A 19008-nucleotide genomic window follows, 5' to 3' on the forward strand; every position below is an offset into this window, starting at 1 on the left:
CGGGCATTCCTCCTCTGGATCGCGATACTGAGGAGCTGAAAGAGAAAACTTGCCGCTCTAGGGTCTCTTGTGGTGTCAATGAGTACGGAACCAAGATCCTTAAGAAACCTTCTTGCACTCTCTCTTCATGGGCCTAGGGTCTCAGACCCTATTGGAACGAAGTTGTACCTTTGATCAAATTCCCTGTACTTGGCTGACTTGTGTCTTTCTCTGTGTGTCGCCGTGGCTCCTGCTGTACCGGCAGAGAGGTTGATGTATGTGGTTGCCAGGGTGGATACGCAAGTATAGTCCCATGCCAACTGTCTGCCACCCTTCCACGGTCGCAGTGTGATTCCGTCTGGTCGGCCGGCAGAGCTAACAGAGTCACGGTTCAGTAGGTTGCGGGGCTCTTTCTCCGCTGGACACTGAGCAGAGCCAAGGCTTCTTTTAATGATGTCATTGACTTCGTCGTTTCTAGTGTGCCAACCACCAGATTTTCCACAGTGCAGGCCATGCAATCCATATTCGTCAGCATCTGCCTCGCTGCAAATAAACCTATGAACAGTGTGGATAGGGGCAGCAAGGTGGAGAGCGACTGCAATACGGAACTCCTGCGGATCAAGACGTGTGCCTGTCGCAGACATAGGGACTGCCAAAAGGAAATCCGCTGCATGGGGAGCCTGCAGAGCTATGAGGTTAGCACGATCACTGGGGGTTGTTGCTGCCTCCAGCAAAGCTGTGGCTTCTTTGTCTACAATGGGGCTGTCCCAACTGGATTGTTTCTTGGCTTTCGGCATGGCAGGTCTGAGTGCTGGGTCTGTCATGGCACCCCATTTCGTGTTGCATTCCGTGTAGTGGGGGTCCTGTATCCCCGCTACATCACTCAGGGTGTCAGGTAGAATTTCCTTAACCAGGTCATCTGATGCTGAGGAGGAGGACAGGAAGGCTGGGACAGCAATTTGGGTGGCGGGGCGGACACCCAAGCCACCAAGCCTAACAGGAAGAGTGGCTTGTTTCATCTGGCATTCGATGAGGGAGAGGTTACCAACTTGTTCCAGCATGGTCTTCAGTAAGAGGTCGTACTCTTCAAGCTTTCGGCTGTCGTAAGATGGGGCGCACCTCAGAAAGTAGGTTAGCCTCGGAAGGGATAGGCATTTGGTGAGGAGATATAAAGCATCGTGGGCATCAATGTCACCTATTCTGTCTTCCATCCTCCTAAGGTCTGTGATTTTCATGTCAAGGATCTCCTCGATGGCGTTAGTCCCGAGGGGGCTCCAAGGAGGGTGCTGTTCTCGGCCCTAATGACATTGACTCCAGGCAAGGCAGACCTTATTCTAGCTACGATGTCTGGGTTGCAGGAGACTACTTCACACTTGGAAGGGTTCAGGACGAGACCCAGGCTTACTTCTTGCTCCCTTATTTTCCTGATATCTGCCAAGAGGTGGTCTACGGTGCCAGCTATAGTGCCGTCATCCAAAAACCAGATGGTGAACTCGCTGGACAAGCTTTCGGTGATTTCTTTTAAGACTAAGCAGAAAAGAAGGGGAGCAAGAGGATCACCTTGCTGAACACCTACACATGACCTGATTTCATGTTCACCAAAGAGCAGTTTTGACTCACCACTGTAGCACGATAGTATGAACGGGTAGAGGGGCCGGAAATGGCGATACACGACACAAAGTACTGCATCTCTTCTTACCATGTTGAAGGCATTCTTAAAGTCTAATTTGAGCAGGGCCTTTTCATCAGAAATGTTGGTGATGTATGCTCGTGCTGCATGGGCAGCCGCTTCACAGCCTTGGGGGATTCCACGTCCTAGCTGGATTGGTTTCAGCAATTCAGCCACTTGCTGGCTGACAACCCTCGTAGCAGCCTTGGCAATCAGGCGTCGGAGAGTGTTGCCAACAGCGATTGACCTGATTCCCCTCGTCCTTCTTTTTGAGAGCACAGAGGGAAGCACCAAAATGGAAGGGCCTGATGACCTCAGGTATATCACCAGTCAGGCACATGTTGACGAACCTTGTGAGTTCCATAAGAAGATCTTGTACAGCATCACCAACTGCAGGATTTAACATTTGCTTGATGTGCTGAGGTTTTAATCCTGTAAAGCCGCCTGGTGACCCCGGTGCAAAAGAAAGGGCTGCTTTGTAGACCTCTGATTCACCAAGAGTTAATGGGTCTGAAATGGTCTCGGCTGGTTGCGGAACGATGTTGTCGCCTTGAGGGGCTCTGGGTGGGTGCTTGCTTTGCCGGGCCCGTGATGTGGATGAGTTTCGAGGAGCAATTTTCTCGTCACTGGTGAGGACTCTAATAGCACTTGCGGTATTTCCCTCTTCAATTTTCTTGGTGATTTGTGCTCTGATTTCGTACGTTTCCGGTATATTGTTGTTACCATTTCTGCGGTGGGTGTGTTTTGCTCGAAGAGGTAGGCGAACTAGGTTATCCCCCCCTTACAGTACAGTACGGAAGTACAGACTTTCTCTTATTCACTTTTTAACATGTACACTTTCTCTTATTCACTATTCATCACATGCTCCTTCCTTTTCACCACCCATCATATCCACCTTCCCTTTGAATTTTCTAGTCCAGTCACGGCTTCAATACGTATACGACCACAAACTTTCATTTCAGTTCACGTTTGGGAAAGTCTAACAATGTTGGCCTTAAGTTTTGCCCGGGTGAAGACTGACTCGCTCTGAACACCATCAGCAACGGAGATACATGATACAAATACACATGTATAGCACACATACACATACAGTAACTTATATACTGACATAAAAAACCATTGTACACTAATCGAAGACAAGTGTGTATAGACTTGCAGATCCATGTATTCATACATATAAGTCCTTGTATACACACACACACACACACAGACCCCTGTACACACAGAAAGACCCTTATACACACACACACACACACACATACACACAGACGAGTTGAGAGGCGGGACCAAAGAGCCAAAGCTCAACCCCCGCAAGCACAAATAGGTGAGTACACACACACACACACACACACACACACACACACACACACACACACACACACAGCTGCTGATCATGGGGGACCTAAATCATGGAGAGATAAATTGGGAATCAAGGAATCCCCATGGTGGGCACGAAACGTGGGGAGCAAAATTAGTAGATGTTATAGACAGGAATTTCCTAACACAACATGTGAAGGAAGACACAAGGGAAAGAGGAGGAGATGCACCGAGCCTATTAGACCTGATTTTCACCCAGAACGTAGAAGATATCGAGAATTTAGAGCATGAATTACCTCTAGGGGCCCGTGACCATTGTGTCCTAGTCTTTGACTACATTATGGAATTCAAACTTATGACCATGGGACAAGAGATCTGGGAAAGGAGAGTTGACTACAGGAAAGGGGACTATAAGAGGATAAGGGACTATCTGGGTGAAGTGCAGTGGGAGGAAGAAATTAGAGGAAAAACAGTTCAAGATATGATGGACCTAGTCATACAGAAATGCCAGGAGGCCGAAGAGAGATTTATACCAACAATAAAGGGAAAAAATAAGAAGGAATATAATAACCCATGGTTTAATAGACATTGTCAGGAAGCAAAAATGACATGCAGGCGGGAGTGGAGGAAGTACAGAAGACAAAGGACAGAAGTTGGATCAGATGCAACAGAGCTAGGAACGATTACATTAACATAAGACGAACATCGGAAAAGGACTATGAGAACGATATTGCAATCAGAGGGGGCATATACTGAAAGTGACAAGGAAATCTGAGAGGCACTGAACGCCAGTTTCCATGGAGTGTTCACTACCGAGCCTGAGCAGCTCCCATTGTTGGAAGGGGTTACCCTAGATGAAAGACTATCGGATATAGAGGTGACAGCAGAGGAGGTAATGAAACAGTTGACAACTCTAGATGCAACTAAAGCAGTTGGACCAGACAAAGTATCACCGTGGATAATAAAAGAAGCAACGCAGGCCTTTAGTGTGCCTCTGGCAATAATCTTTAATGAGTCACTTATGTCGGGAGAATTGCCCAGTTGCTGGAAGAAGGCAAATGTCGTGCCGATCTTCAAGAAAGGCGATTGGGAGGAGGCACTTAACTATAGACCTGTATCACTGGCAAGCATCCCCTGTAAAATACTGGAAAGAATAATTAGGCTACGACTGGTTGCACACCTGGAGAACATTAGGTTTGTGAACAAACATCAACATGGGTTCTGGACAGGGAAATCGTGCCTAACAAACCTTCTGGAATTCTATGATAAAATAACGAGGATAAGACAGGACAGAGATGGTTGGGCAGACAGCATATTTCAGGACTGCCAAAAAGCCTTTGATACAGTACCGCACATGAGACTGCTGTTCAAACTCGAGAGGCAGGCAGGGGTGGGGGAAAAGGTCTTAGCATGGATAAGGAACTACCTAACAGGAAGGAGCCAAAGAGTTACGGTAAGGGGCGAGAAGTCGGACTGGCGAACAGTAACAAGTGGAGTACCACAAGGATCGGTGCTGGGACCAATTCTATTTCTTGTATATGTTAACGAGATGTTTACAGGCGTAGAGTCCTACATGTCGATGTTTGCGGATGACGCAAAGTTGATGAGAAGAGTTGTGACAGACGAGGATTGCAGGATCCTCCAAGAGGACCTGAACAGGTTGCAGAGATGGTCAGAGAAATGGCTACTGGAATTCAACACGAGCAAATGTAAAGTTATGGAAACGGGACTAGGAGATAGGAGACCAAAAGGACAGTACACAATGAAGGGGAACAGACTAACTGTGACGACGCGTGAAAGAGACCTGGGTGTGGACGTAACACCTAATCTATCTTCTGAGGCACATATAAATAGGATAACGACAGCAGCGTACTCTACACTGGCAAAAGTTAGAACATCATTCAGAAACCTAAGTAAGGAGGCATTTAGGGTGCTTTACACTGCCTACGTGAGGCCAGTCTTAGAGTATGCCACCTCATCATGGAGTCCCCCATCTGAAGAAGCATATAATGAAACTGGAAAAGGTTCAGAGGTTTGCAACGAGACTCGTCCCAGAGCTACGAGGGATGGGGTATGAGGAGCGCCTGAGGGAACTGTGCCTTACGACACTAGAAAGAAGAAGGAGAGGGGGGACATGATAGGAACGCATAAAATACTCAGAGGGATTGATAGAGTGGACATAGACGAAATGTTCACACGGAATAGTAACAGAACGAGGGAACATGGATGGAAGCTTGAAAACCAGATGAGTCACAGAGATGTTAGGAAGTTTTCTTTTAGCGTGAGAGTAGTGGAAAAATGGAATGCACTTCAGGAACAGGTTGTGGAAGCAAATACTATTCATTATTTTAAAGCCAGGTATGATAGGGAAATGGGACAGGAGTCATTGCTGTAAACAACCGATGCTCGAAAGGCGGGATCAAAGAGTCAATGCTCGATCCTGCAGACACAACTAGGTGAGTACAACTAGGTGAGTATACACACACACACACACACAAACACACACACACATATTGTACGAATGTTGATTGACAGTTGAGAGGCAAGATAGGATCGTAGGAGACCCTTCTATTGCGTGTGATTAACCAGTGATCATACTGTGTGATCATACCGTGTGTATGGCATGTTATCACACAAACTGACGATTGTAGGAAGATTCGTATACATGAGGCTGTGTTCATTCGGGAGCTGACACCAGTAATCAACATTCTGATGAATTCGGTTTCGAGCATACAACTGTTCGATGGTCCTCCGTTGACTCAGAGGGAAGATGTAAGACCTAGCGGACAGCCAGAAGCCAGAGTCAGGCCACAATCACTTCACCCTACCCCTCGTTGCTCCCTACGATTAAGGGTGTTAGGTGAATCGTAGAGTGAAGTGTACTGACACTTACAAATGTCTACATCTCTACTTGTAAGGTTTACAGATGCAACTGAGAATTTATTGAACACAGAGAGTGGGAATGCGCCTTCTGCAAAACAATCCCAGAAAAGTCACTACTTCACTATTTACTGGTATGTGAAGCAACCAACGACCTTAGAAGAGCTTTAAGAGTCTCTGAATCTTGCAGGAAGTACCCTGATGCCATCAACATTGCCAGTCTTCTGGTAATGAAAAGTGTCCAGCAGCTGGACACCCTCGTAAATACTGCAAACAGTATCCTTCCCCGCGATAGCAAGCACGTAGTAAGGACTGACTATTTAAATGCAAGTACCGCACGCAAGTCTGTCATTCAGTGTACGCCCAGTTTCGCCAAAGTATTGGAGAGGACTTGCTCCTCAGACTTCTAACCCTTTGGATCGCCTCAAAACTTCCTTTAACCGCAAACTAAGACAGCTCTCTAGTCTTTGCCCTCCTGACTTTGATCTCATTAAACGTTTCCGTGTCATCTGCCCTTCTCTTCCATATTTCTATGGTCTTCCTAAGACTCATAAACCTGATGTTCCTCTTCGTCCTATCATTTCTTCACGGGGCTCTGTCAGCTATCCTCTTGCCTCCTGGCTCGCTAAAACCCAGACACCTTACCTTGGCACTTTTTCCCCTGCCCACCTTCGTCACTCTCAGGACTTCATAGAAAGACTGCGTCTGCAACCCTCTTGTAAGATGCTTAGTCTTGATGTCGACTCTCTGTTCACTAATGTTCCGCTCGATGACGTACTCTCTTTGCTTAGACAGAAGGCGTCAGAGGGCCTCCTTCCTCTCCCACTTCCCACTGACGTTTTCCTCGATCGCATTAGACTCTGTGTTGAATCTAACTCTTTCTCTTTCAACGGTAAATATTACACTCAAACTTTCGGTGTCGCTATGGTTTCCCCTCTCTCCCCTGTTCTTGCTAATTTCTACATGGAATACTTCGAAACTGTTCTTCTTCCTTCTATTGATACTCGTCCCTCTCTCTGGCTTCGCTATGTTGATGACATTTTTGCTTTATGGCCTCATGACCTTAATCTTTTCCAGCCTTTCCTCGCCTCTCTTAACAATCTGGCTCCTTCTATCCATTTCAAAGTTGAGTGGGAATCTAATTCCCTCCTTCCTTTTCTTGATGTTCATGTTCACAGCTCTGTGTCTGGGTTCTCTTTCTCTGTCTACCGTAAACCCATGCATAGTGGCATGTACATTCACTTCTTTTCCTACCATCCTCCTTCTGTTAAGAAAAGTGTCCTCGTCTCTTTCTTCCTCCGCGCTCTACGCATCAGCGACCCTCAGTTTCTTGATTCTGAAATTGCCTTTATCTACAAATCATTCTCTCGCCTTGGTTATCCTTTGCATTTCATCAACTGTGCCTACTCTCAAGCTAAACGAAATTTCTTTCATCCTAAACCTGCTTCCAACACTAGTAGCACTGTACTATGCCTTCCCTTCATATCTGAACTCAAAACTTTTACCAATACCTTTCGTCCTCTTGACATTAAACTCGCCTTTCGACAAACTAACACACTTCGTAGCAATCTAGTTCACACTGCTCCTCCTGCTTCTAATGCTGCTGGTGTCTACTCTATTTCCTGTTCATCTTGTCCTCTCCAATACTTTGGCGAAACTGGCCGTACACTGAATGACAGACTTAAAGAACACAAGAGAAGTGTTAAGTCTGCAGACACTAACAATGCTCTCTTCTGCCATGTGAGGGATTCTAATCATCCCATTGATTGGTCTTCCTCCAAAATAATCTTTCCTGCCTCTACTCTTCACAGACGCCGTCTTGTAGAATCGGCTCTTATACATAATGTACCCAACATGAACTTGAGTCCTGGCTTTGTTGCTGTGGACTCTTCCCTTTCACAGTATATACTCAAATGCTCTAATCTTTCTAACAAACGTGACTTAACATAAGCTTACCCCTTCCATTTATCTTTCTTTTTCTCTTTCTTTCTCTCTTCTCCCTTTTTCTGTGCATTGTCTTCTCCTACGCTCCCTTGCTATCCTCTTCTTATTCCTATTACTATCTCCTTCGGTGGTTATAATGGGAGCTGCCTCGTATGGGCCAATAGACCTTCTGCAGTTCTCATTATTACTACTATCCCCTACACCTTACTTTCCTCCTCAGCTCTCTCTTGCCTATTTATTGCCTGTCCCTACCTGTCCTCATCACAATCGACTTGAGAATGGTCCAGGACGGACCGAAACGTCGTCGTCCCTTCAACTTTTAGTGTGTGGTCTGGTCAACATGATAAAGCCTCCTTCTCCACTGTGGAGTAATTCTGTTGACATTTAGTAATTTTTTTAGAATAGTAATGTATTGGATGATTAATACCCTCCTCATCTTCTTGCATTAGCACAGAACCAGCACCCCAGTCCGAAGCATCTATATATAGTTTGAATGGCTTAGAGTAGTCAGGAGTAGCTAACACTGGACCAGATGACAACATTCCTTTTAACTTAGTAAATGCATCCTGACATTCCTGAGACCATCTAAACTTTACATTTTTACATAGCAAGTTTGTCAAAGGAGCTGCAATTGCTGCAAATTTTTACAGAACTTCGTATAATAAGCACACATTCCTAGATATCTTTGCACCTCCTTCTTGCTAGTCAACACTGGATACTCTAACATATCATTTATTTATTTTTGAGTGGTAACACCTTCCCATTTCCCACTTCATATCCTAAGTAAGAAATACTAGCTCTAACAAAAGTACATTTATGTAAGTTTGCAGTTAAATTAGCCTCCTTTAAGCATTTTAATAGTTTAGCCAAACCTTTCATATGGTCCTCCCAATTATTGTGAAAAATTACAATATCATCCAAGTAAGCTCTACATTGTGGTATGTCTTTTAACACTAAGTTCATAAGACGCTGGAAAGTTGCTGGGGCATTTTTCAGCCCAAAAGGCATTACAGTGAATTCATACAACCCATCTGCAGTTATAAATGCACTCATCTCTCGAGCTCTTGGTGTTAAAGGAATTTCCAGTACTTTACCAACACTGTCAATACAATCATCTAATCTAGGTATTGGAAAGTTATCACAGTCATTACATTTAGCTTACGTAGTCAATGACCAACCTGTGAGTTCCATCCTTCTTTGGAACCAAAATACAAGGACTACTCCAACTGCTGCTGCTAGGTCTCACCAATCCATGTTGAAGCATGTAGTCGACTTCTTTCCGGATGAGATTCAACTTGGTAGGTTGACTATATGGGTGTGATTTGACTGGTTGGTTGTCGTCACCTCGATGTCGTGGTGAATAACTGAAGTCTGGGTGGGAATATCGCCAACGATGTCTGCATGAGAAGTCAGTAACTGCTCCAAGCCTGCTTCTGCTCTGATGACAAATGTTCCACCATTTTCTGGACATTATCCAACCACTCCCATTGCTAAAAAAGGTACATGAGCATTAGCTACACTATTAAAATCACATTCCCATTATTCTCATCTACATGGGCTACACTAAGTACCTGGTTTGTATTGGTAGTTCCCTTCTGTGTTAGTTTCATCCTATTCACATGCACTACTATTTCCTTTCTCTTGAGATCAGGTGTTTGGATTACATAATTGGTGGGACTGAGTTTCTTTATCACTGTATAAGGACCTTGGAACCTATGCAACAATGTTGGTCCCTGGCGTGCCATTAGTACCACCACTTTATCACCTGCCTCAAAATGTCGTTGCTTTGTCTTTTTATCGTACTGTGCCTTCATTTTCCTTGAGCTTCTTTAAGATGAATTAAGGCTTTAGCCCTGTTTTTATTTAACTTATCTTGTAAGTCATGAATATAGTTTACCTGCACAACACTCTTTGGATTTCCGACCAACTTATCTCTTAAGATGGTTAGTGGACTTCTCACCTCATGGCCAAAAACTAATGAGTTGGTTGAACACCCCAGGGACTCTTGATAAGTATCCCTCAGTGCCATGAGCATCAGTGGAAGACCATCATCCCAGTCTCTGCCAGTTTCTATGCAACTGGTTCTCAGCATTTGCTTAAGGGTTTGGTGCATCCTTTCCAAAGCACCTTGGCTCTCAGGATGGTAAGTAGTGGATGTCTTATGGAGGATGCCAAACTCCTCACAAAACTGCTGAAAACCTTTGGAAGTGAAATTAGCCCCATTATCTGTCTGTATTACTTTTGGTAAACCAAAAATAGTACAAAATTTTATTGTGTGCCTTACTACCACTTTCGTTGTAGCATTTCTCACAGGGAATGCCTCAGGAAAGTGTGTAGTCTGACACATCATGGTGATGATATACATATTACCACTCTTGCTAGGCAATGGGCCTACTACATCAACAATAATATGGGTAAAGGGTTCCTCGGCTACCACAATTGGCTGTAAAGGAGCTTTTGGTATTACCTGGTTTGGTTTGCCAGTTTTTATACATACTGGACATTCATTACAATAGTGGATGACATCTTTCTTTAATCCAGGCCAGGTAAAGTACTTGCTTATTTTATTATATGTTTTTGCAATACCCTGATGACCGCCTATTGGTGAATCATGGGCTACACTTAGCACTTTTTCTCTATAACCCCTCGGTAGGACTACTTGATTAACTACCTCCCAAGTGTGTGACACAGGTGAGCTCCTAGGTCTCCACTTCCGCATCAACACCTCTTAGTGTAGTAATAAGTCATAGCCTCCGATTCTGCTTCTAGTTCAGTTACTGCCTTATTATGCAAGTCAGTCAACGTAGGATCAGTTCTTTGCTGATAATAAAATTTGATTTTGATCTCAAGTGTGAAGAACCAGATGTGGTAACTGGACTACACTCTCCCCTACCCCTTTTCCTAGGTTTGGTGGAGGTGCTCCCATCCTGTTCCCATCTGCTTCTTCCAACTTGGCCATAAAAGTGTCACAAAGATCCACTTCACTATTTATTTGTTAACCTATAATTTTGTCTCTGACTTACATTATTGGGAGTTTGTGATATTTGAGACGCTGATTTTGACTGGGTCACGGCACATGCTGGGTACATTACCTTGTCCTCAGGATCTGTCCATGCCCTAGTCACCTCTGGCTTAGTTAGCATTATTGGGTGGTCATCTCTTTTAACTCTATTACCAGCAAGATCATTCCCCACAATTAGATCAATGCCAGCAACTGGTAATTTAGGACTAACACCTACTAAACTTTTGCCTTTAATAAAATTACAGTCTAGGTTTACTTCTCTCAAGGGTACAGTCTGGAAATCTCCTGTGATTCCCTGTATAATCATTACTCCCCAGTCTCTGTAGACTGTATATATTGTAACACACTCTCTAATAATAAAGATTGGGATGCTCCTGTATCCCTCAAAATTTTAACATCATGCCACAAACCATTTGCACACTGTAATTTTCCATTTGATATAAACTCTCCAAAATGATTTATAGCAAGTGCTTTTTTCCCATTATTTTTGTTACACATTTGGTTTTCCTCCCATCACACTGTGAGTGCCATAGGCCACTTTCTGGGTGGAGAATTCAACAACTCTTAACAACATGACCCTTCCTACGGCAGTAGGAACACTGTTTCAACTCTGGGTGAGGCTTATTACTGTGTGATCATCTTTGGGTTTCACATTACTCCTTTACCACCTGGCACCTTTGAAAAGTGTTCTTGACCTGCTGTTGGCTACATTTGGGTCCCAAATCTGACTGAGGAGTTTACTGCTCGACCAGATCCTTGTCTATTTGATTGAATTTTATTTTTAAAAGTTACTTTATGCATCAACTCATATTTATCTGCTAATTTAGCCAACTCATAGATATCCTGGGTAATTTCTCTGCCAAATACAAAGCCACATTAGAAGGTATGCAAGATAAAAATTCTTCTACTAGGAGTAAATTTTTAAGAGAGTCCAGATCCCTAATTTTTTCTGCATCTAACCACTTATTAAACATGATATTTCTCTTGTGCAAATTCTACCAAGGTTTGACTTGGGTCTCGTCTCAGTTGTCTAAACTTTTGCCTATAAGCCTCAGAAACAAGTTGATAAGCAGTAAGGATGGCTGCTTTTACCTTATCATAGTTAAAACTGTTACTCAAAGGCATAGCTGCAAATATCTTCTGTGCCTTTCCCACCAACTGACCTTGAAGAAGAGATACCCATTGTGTTTCAGGCCATTCCATACTCCGTGCCAACTTTTCAAATGTATGAAGAATTGGTCTGGGTCAGACTCACAGAATAGAGGAAACTTGACATTTTTGTTAATCTTTAACTGCCCAGGATTTTGTTCCTAAATCGTCAACACCGGTATTTTCTGATCTAATTCCCAAATCTGCTAGCCTAATCTGTAACTATTTTTTCTGAGCTAGCTCCACTTCTAACCTCTTCATAGCTAGTTCTTGAGCTTGCTCTGCCTCTATCCTCTTCTGAGCTTGCTCTGCCTCTATCTTCTGAGCTTGCTCTGCCTCTTATCTTCTTCTGAGCTTGCTCTGCCTCTATCTTTTTCTGAGCTTGCTCTGCCTCTAGCCTCTTCTGAGCTTGCTCTGCCTCTAGCCTCTTCTGAGCTTGCTCTGTCTCAAACTGCAACTTCTTTTAGTTCCAGTCTGCCTGCCACTGCACCTGAGTCTCTACCTTTCCTGTAGTTACAACATTTGATCCACTGGTGGGACGGGGACTGCTCTAATATTTCCTGTGGGAGAATTTGCTCATCTACCCAGTGTATCAATATTTCTCTTAGCAGTTCCGTGTTCACCATTCCATGTGCAATAATAGTCCATCGTGCTTGCCAACAGCCACTAGGATAGACTTTTTTTTGCCGCTTTCAAACCCTCAACACAAGGATTGTCGACAATTTGTTGTGCTACCAAGTCCATTTTTAGTGTGCTAAGATACAGCACACTCCAACACAAATTTATAATTGTGCACCCACCTTTCTCTTTTTAGGCTGAGAATTTGTTTTGAAAACTGATAAGGACAGTGCTTAGTTTATTTGACTGCCCTGTCAACTGGTAATTTTTTTTGCATTCGAGAACACGCACAAAAATTTCTTAAAACACTTTTCATAAAGATTATAAAATGTACATAAATAAGTAATAAAACACATATTCATATTATACCAATATTAAAAATATTCTAAATTTCTACACAAGTTAAAGTGAAAAAAATAAGCTACACAATTTTATGTCATGTTACACCTACAGGCTATCCACTTTTATTAGGCTTTCTATCAGGCTGCTCAATATGTAAGGTGCTCTCGGACAGGCTACCCAATTATATCACGGCCTGTGTCTTACTGATGTTATCAGTAGTGATACGTTTTTGTTGTCATAGAGCTAGTGAGAATTTGGTGGTGGTGGTCCTTACAATGTTGTCTAGGGAGTATAAGGAGTAAGGGAAACAGCCTAGTACACACGTCACAAATTTATACGTACAAGTCACACAGGAATACATTTAACAAGGCGTTTTCCTCACAACATAAGATTACTATGTATTATAAACTCAAGAGGCTCTGACCACCCCACGGCTCACTGTTCCATACATGGTGTCCTGCAACCAGCCACAAACCGCTATCATCCAACGACACATATATTTTTGCCTCTAGGAAACCTGGACTCTTATAAAACCTCTCCAACTTCTGTAATATTACTCTACCCAATCTTGCAACCCTGGATATAGACAAGGATAGGCTTATCTGACTGAACGGCCGGAGAAAACCCCTCAAATAGCAGGAACGGTCGGCAGCGATACACCTCCCCCTTCAGTCAAGATGGCGTCCACCTCTCTTGCCTCATCGCCACTTAATACTCTATTCTTTACGTATGCTATCAAACACATTAATGATTTTATTTACTATATTCCCCATGCTTACTTTTTTATAGAGTCCATTTTTCCCTTACATAGTTATGCTATTCCAGTTCGCATTATTTCTGATGATCTCCAGCTGAGAAGGCACTACTTTACTGGGCGGAGTAATAATGGTGACTCGCGGCCTCTCTGATCTCAGCTGGGGATTTATACTAATAAACTCTCCCTGTGTCCACCAACATTTTACAACCGAAACCAACCTCCACAGGAGGTAAGGTTCGTAACAGTAGGCAAGGACGGGCTGAGTGGATAGTTCTCAGGAGTCGCTTTCCTAAGGGACCGGATTTGATTCCTGTTTGAAGCAGAAGTAAATCGGCAGAGTTTCTTATACCTGATGCTCCTTTTCACCTACCAGTAAATAGGTACCCGAGAGTTAGTTACTAAGGGCTTCATCCAGGGTATGTATGTGTGTGAGAGAGAGAGAGAGAGAGAGAGAGAGAGAGAGAGAGAGAGAGAGAGAGAGAGAGAGAGAGAGAGAGAGAGAGAGAGGAGAGAGAGAGAGAGAGAGAGAGAGAGAGAGAGAGAGAGAGAGAGAGAAAGAGAGAGAGAGAGAGAGAGAGAGAGAGAGAGAGAGAGAGAGAGAGAGAGAGAGAGAGAGAGAGAGAGAGAGAGAGAGAGAGAGAGAGAGAGAGAGAGGGAGAGAGAGTAGTGTCCAAGAGAGAACCTGACAAACACCTCTAAAGAATACGTGATCAATCAGGCTGTGATTCATACGTCAGGCTGCAAGCAGCCGCGTCCAATAGCCTGGATGACCAAGCGACCAACCGGAAGGCCTGTTCAGAGACCGAACCGCGGCCACTTTGATCCCGAAACCTGTACAAGGTTGACATTGGGTAGGTAAGGTAGTACATAAAATAAAATAAAAAATTTGGGACTCAGTACATTAGACAACCGACGGTTAGAAAGGTGGGAGCCAAGAGCTAATAGCTCGATTCTGCAGGTCCAGATAGAGTCAATACAAATAGTAAATGTGCACATTTTTTGCTTCCTCCTGGGAAACCTCAACCACTTGGGCTGGACGGTAGAGCGACCGTCTCGCTTCATGCAGGTCGGCGTTCAATCCCGGACAGTCCACAAGTGGTTGGGCACCATTCCTTCCCCTCCCCGTCCCCTCTGCAATCCTTAACCTGACCCCTCCCCAGTGCTATATAATCCTAATGGTTTGGCGCTTTCCCCTGATAGTTCCTCTTACTCCTGGGAATTCTGTTAATCTAATGACCCAACAACTTCAAAAACATCGTGTCTGAAACTCAATCATTACTTTCTCTCTTTGCAGACGAGCCGAGTGAGCTGATTGGTTGCCACTACCATGACGTCACTACGGACTCAGCCGGGGTCACGTGTTCTCCCGGGGTCACGTCTGGTCAACTGAAACAAACCTATCACATTGAGGTAATTGTGTTGTCTAGTTTGATCCAATTTGTCATCAATGTTATTTATTCTCGTGCTATATGATTATTATTTATTTATTTATTATTTATACAGCTAAAATTAGCCATAATACAATTTCCTTGATAAGGTAAGGTCAGTATTGCAAGCTACTTGGATAATTAATAACTGGCATCAACCTCTCTGTGATACATAATTATTCTAATTATCTCATTCCTAAATGTACAAAAATCAAGAGTAAATATTTCGTTCTGTTAGTCAGATATAAGAGAGTGTACGTCAGGCGTGTTCCTGCTTATGTAGGCATACCAGGGAATGATAACTGAATCATCAATACACATTTGTTATTTTTTTAAAGAACACATGAAGATAAAAAGGAAATAAATATGACAGATTTCTGGAATTGTCCACTAATGACAAATTTAGAAAATACATTCACTTATATTTCATTGCATTGATACAAGGTTGAGATAAAAATATATTACAAAATTCAGTTTTTCATACTTAGTATATTTTAAGGTTTTTATCAATACATATCAATGTGTATTGGTGTGTATGAGGTGGAAACAAATGGGCAGAGTTTCTTTCACCTTGCTGCACCGGTTCATCTAGCATTAAATAGGTACCTGGGAGTTAAACGGCCGCTACGGACTGCTTCCTGGTGATTATTGTATGTTAGAAATATATGTAGTAGACATAATAGAAGAAAATTAAATTGGTTAGAAAGGCGAGATACAAGAGCTAATAGCTCGATTCTGGATATACAAATAGTAAACACACACATTATATGACTCTTAGAGCTCAGGAATTTGTACACCAGTGGATTGACTATTGAGGGGCGGGATCTAAGAGCCAAAGCTCAAACCCCGCAAGCACAACTAGGTGAGTACATACGCATGTACGCTCAAGGGGTGTATAAAGAGGATTTATCCGGCGCATCATTCATTACACACCAGAAACCATGAGTAACAAATGCTAGACACAACAGACAGCTAATCACAGGTTCTACAGCCGCTGCAGCTCATTAACAGCGTGTATTACATGCAACACTAACCCCCCCCCCCCACACACTCACGCACTACAGGCTGCGGCGGAAAGGGCAATAGCAGATAGCGCTCCACTATCCACTAACGATAAATTTAACCTATAGATAATTTTACCCTATATTCATAGGGTCAATTCAGCCAGAAATACATGTGGGTACAAATGTTCTATAAATCAACCTCGAGACCCATACCTCTATGTAATGCTTCCGTACGCGTGCGCCCGCGCACGTGTGTGTGTGTGTGTGTGTGTACTCACCTATTTGTGCTTGCGGGAGTTGAGCTTTGGCTCTTTGGTCCCGCCTCTCAACAGATCAATCAACTGGTGTACAGGTTCCTGAGCCTAATGCGCTCAATCATATCTACATATAAAACTGTGTATGGAGTCAGCCTCCACCACATTACTGCCTAATGCATTCCATCCGTTAACTACTCTGACACTGAAAAAGTTCCTTCTTCCGTCCCTGTGGCTCATGTGGGTACTCAGTTTCCACCTGTGTCCCCTTGTTCGCGTCCCGCCAGTGTGGAATAGTTTTTCCTTGTTTACCCGGTCGATTCCCCTGAGGATTTTGTAGGTTGCGATCATGTCCCCCCTTACTCTTCTGTCTTCCAGTGTCGTAAGGTGCATTTCTCGCAGCCTTTCCTCATAACTCATGCCTCTTAGTTCTGGGACTAGTCTAGTAGCATACCTTTGGACTTTTTCCAGCTTCGTCTTGTGCTTGACAAGGTACGGGCTCCATGCTGGGGCTGCATACTCCAGGATTGGTCTTACATATGTGGTGTACAAGATTCTGAATGATTCCTTACACAGGTTCCTGAACGCTGTTCTGATGTTAGCCAGCCTCGCATATGCCGCAGACGTTATTCTCTTTATGTGGGCTTCAGTAGACAGTTTTGGTGTGATATGAACTCCTAGATCTTTCTCTCTGTCTGTTTCATTAAGTACTTCATCTCCTATTCTGTATCCTGTGTCTGGCCTCCTGTTTCCACTGCCTAGTTTCATTACTTTGCATTTACTCGGGTTGAACTTCAACAGCCTTTTGTTGGACCATTCACTCAGTCTGTCTAGGTCATCTTGTAGCCTCCTACTATCTTCCTCTGTTTCAATCCTCCTCATAATTTTTGCATCATCGGCAAACATTGAGAGAAACGAATCTATACCCTCTGGGAGAACATTTACATATACCAGAAACAGTATAGGTCCAAGGACTGACCCCTGCGGGACTCCACTTGTAACGTCTCACCAATCTGAGACCTCACCCCTCACACAGACTCATTGCCTCCTGTTGCTTAGGTACTCCTTTATCCAGTGGAGTACCTTCCCTTTCACTCCAGCTTTTTCACTAGCCTCTTGTGTGGTACTGTATCAAAGGCTTTCTGACAATCAAAAAATATGCAGTCTGCCCATCCTTCTCTTTCTTGCCTTATTTTTGTTGTCTGGTCGTAGAATTCAAGTAACCCTGTGAGGCCATCGCTGAACCCATGTTCATGCTGTGTTACAAAGTTCCTTCGCTCCAGATGCTCCACTAGCTTTCTTCGCACAATCTTCTCCATCAGCTTGCATGGTATGCAGGTTAGGAACACTGGCCTGTAGTTCAGTGCCTCCTGTCTATCCCCTTTCTTGTATATCGGGACTATGTTAGCTGCTTTCCAAATATCTGGCAGTTCCCCTGTTGCCAGTGATTTGTTATACACTATGGAGAGTGGTAGGCATAGTTCTTTTGCTCCTTCTTTTAGTATCCAAGGGGAGATTCCATCTGGGCCCATAGTTTTTGTCACATCCAACTCTAGTAAACACTTCCTTACTTCCCCGCTGGTAATCTCAAACTCTTCCAGTGGTTTCTGGTTAGCTATTCCCCCTCTTATCTCTGGGATTTCTCCTTGTTCTAAGGTGAAGACCTCCTGAAATTTCTTATTCAGTTCCTCACACACTTCCTTGCCGTTTGTAGTGAATCCTTCCGCCCCTATCCTTAATTTCATAACGTGTTCCTTTACTGTTGTTTTTCTCCTGATGTGGCTATGCAACAGTTTAGGCTGAGTCTTTGCCTTGCTTGAGATGTCATTTTCGTATTGTCTTTCTGCCTCTCTTCTCATCCTGACATATTCATTCCTCGCATTCTGGTATCTTTCTCTGCTCTCCAGTGTCCTGTTATTCCTATAGTTTCTCCCTGCCCTTTTACTTTGCTGCTTAGCTAGCCTACATCTCTGATTAAACCATGGGTTTCTCATCTTCATTTTTCTGTTTTCCTTTTGAACTGGGGCAAACAGGTTTTCTGCATCGTTGCACTTCTGCGTGATGTAGTCCATCATATCTTGCGCCGTCTTTCCCACTGAGCTCTGTTTCCCTTGCTATATTTGTTTAGAATTTTCTTATCCCCTCATAGTTTCCCATTCGATATGCTAACCTTTTGGTTTCGGTATCCCTCCTCGAGTTCAATAACCCTTCTTCAATCAGGTACTCAAACACCAGTACACTGTGGTCGCTCATTCCTACTGGGTCCTCAAAACCGATTTCTCTTATGTCGGAGTCGTTCAGAGTGAAGACTAGGTCGAGTCTCGCTGGTTCGTCATTGCATCTCATCCTTGTGGGTTCTCTGACATGCTGGGCTAAAAAGTTTCTAGTCACCTCCTCCAATAGTTTGGCTCTCCACTTATCCTCGCCTCCATGCGGTTCCTTGTTCTCCCAATCAATCCTTCCGTGATTGAAGTCGCCCATGATGAGCAGGTGGGATCTATTTCTACAGGCAGCAGAGGATGCCCTCTCAATTATAGTGTTAACTGCCATGTTGTTGTTTTCATACTCTTGACTGGGTCTTCTGTCATTTGGTAGAGGGTTGTATATTACTGCTACTACTATTCTTGGTACTCCCATTGTCATGGT

General features: G+C 43.7%; 1 protein-coding gene across 1 annotated transcript in view; it reads left to right on the plus strand.

Moving 5' to 3' along the window:
- The window catches only part of LOC123748436 (uncharacterized), a 283872-nt gene that overhangs the window by 251948 nt on the left and 12916 nt on the right, over positions 1–19008 (plus strand). The window contains exon 14 of the mRNA XM_069328429.1: positions 14972–15087. Coding sequence (XP_069184530.1) covers positions 14972–15087 — 116 coding nt within the window. The remainder of the gene's footprint in view (positions 1–14971; positions 15088–19008) is intronic.

The sequence above is a fragment of the Procambarus clarkii genome, chromosome 21 (genome assembly GCF_040958095.1).
Source record: "Procambarus clarkii isolate CNS0578487 chromosome 21, FALCON_Pclarkii_2.0, whole genome shotgun sequence".
NCBI classification, from domain to species: domain Eukaryota; kingdom Metazoa; phylum Arthropoda; class Malacostraca; order Decapoda; family Cambaridae; genus Procambarus; species Procambarus clarkii.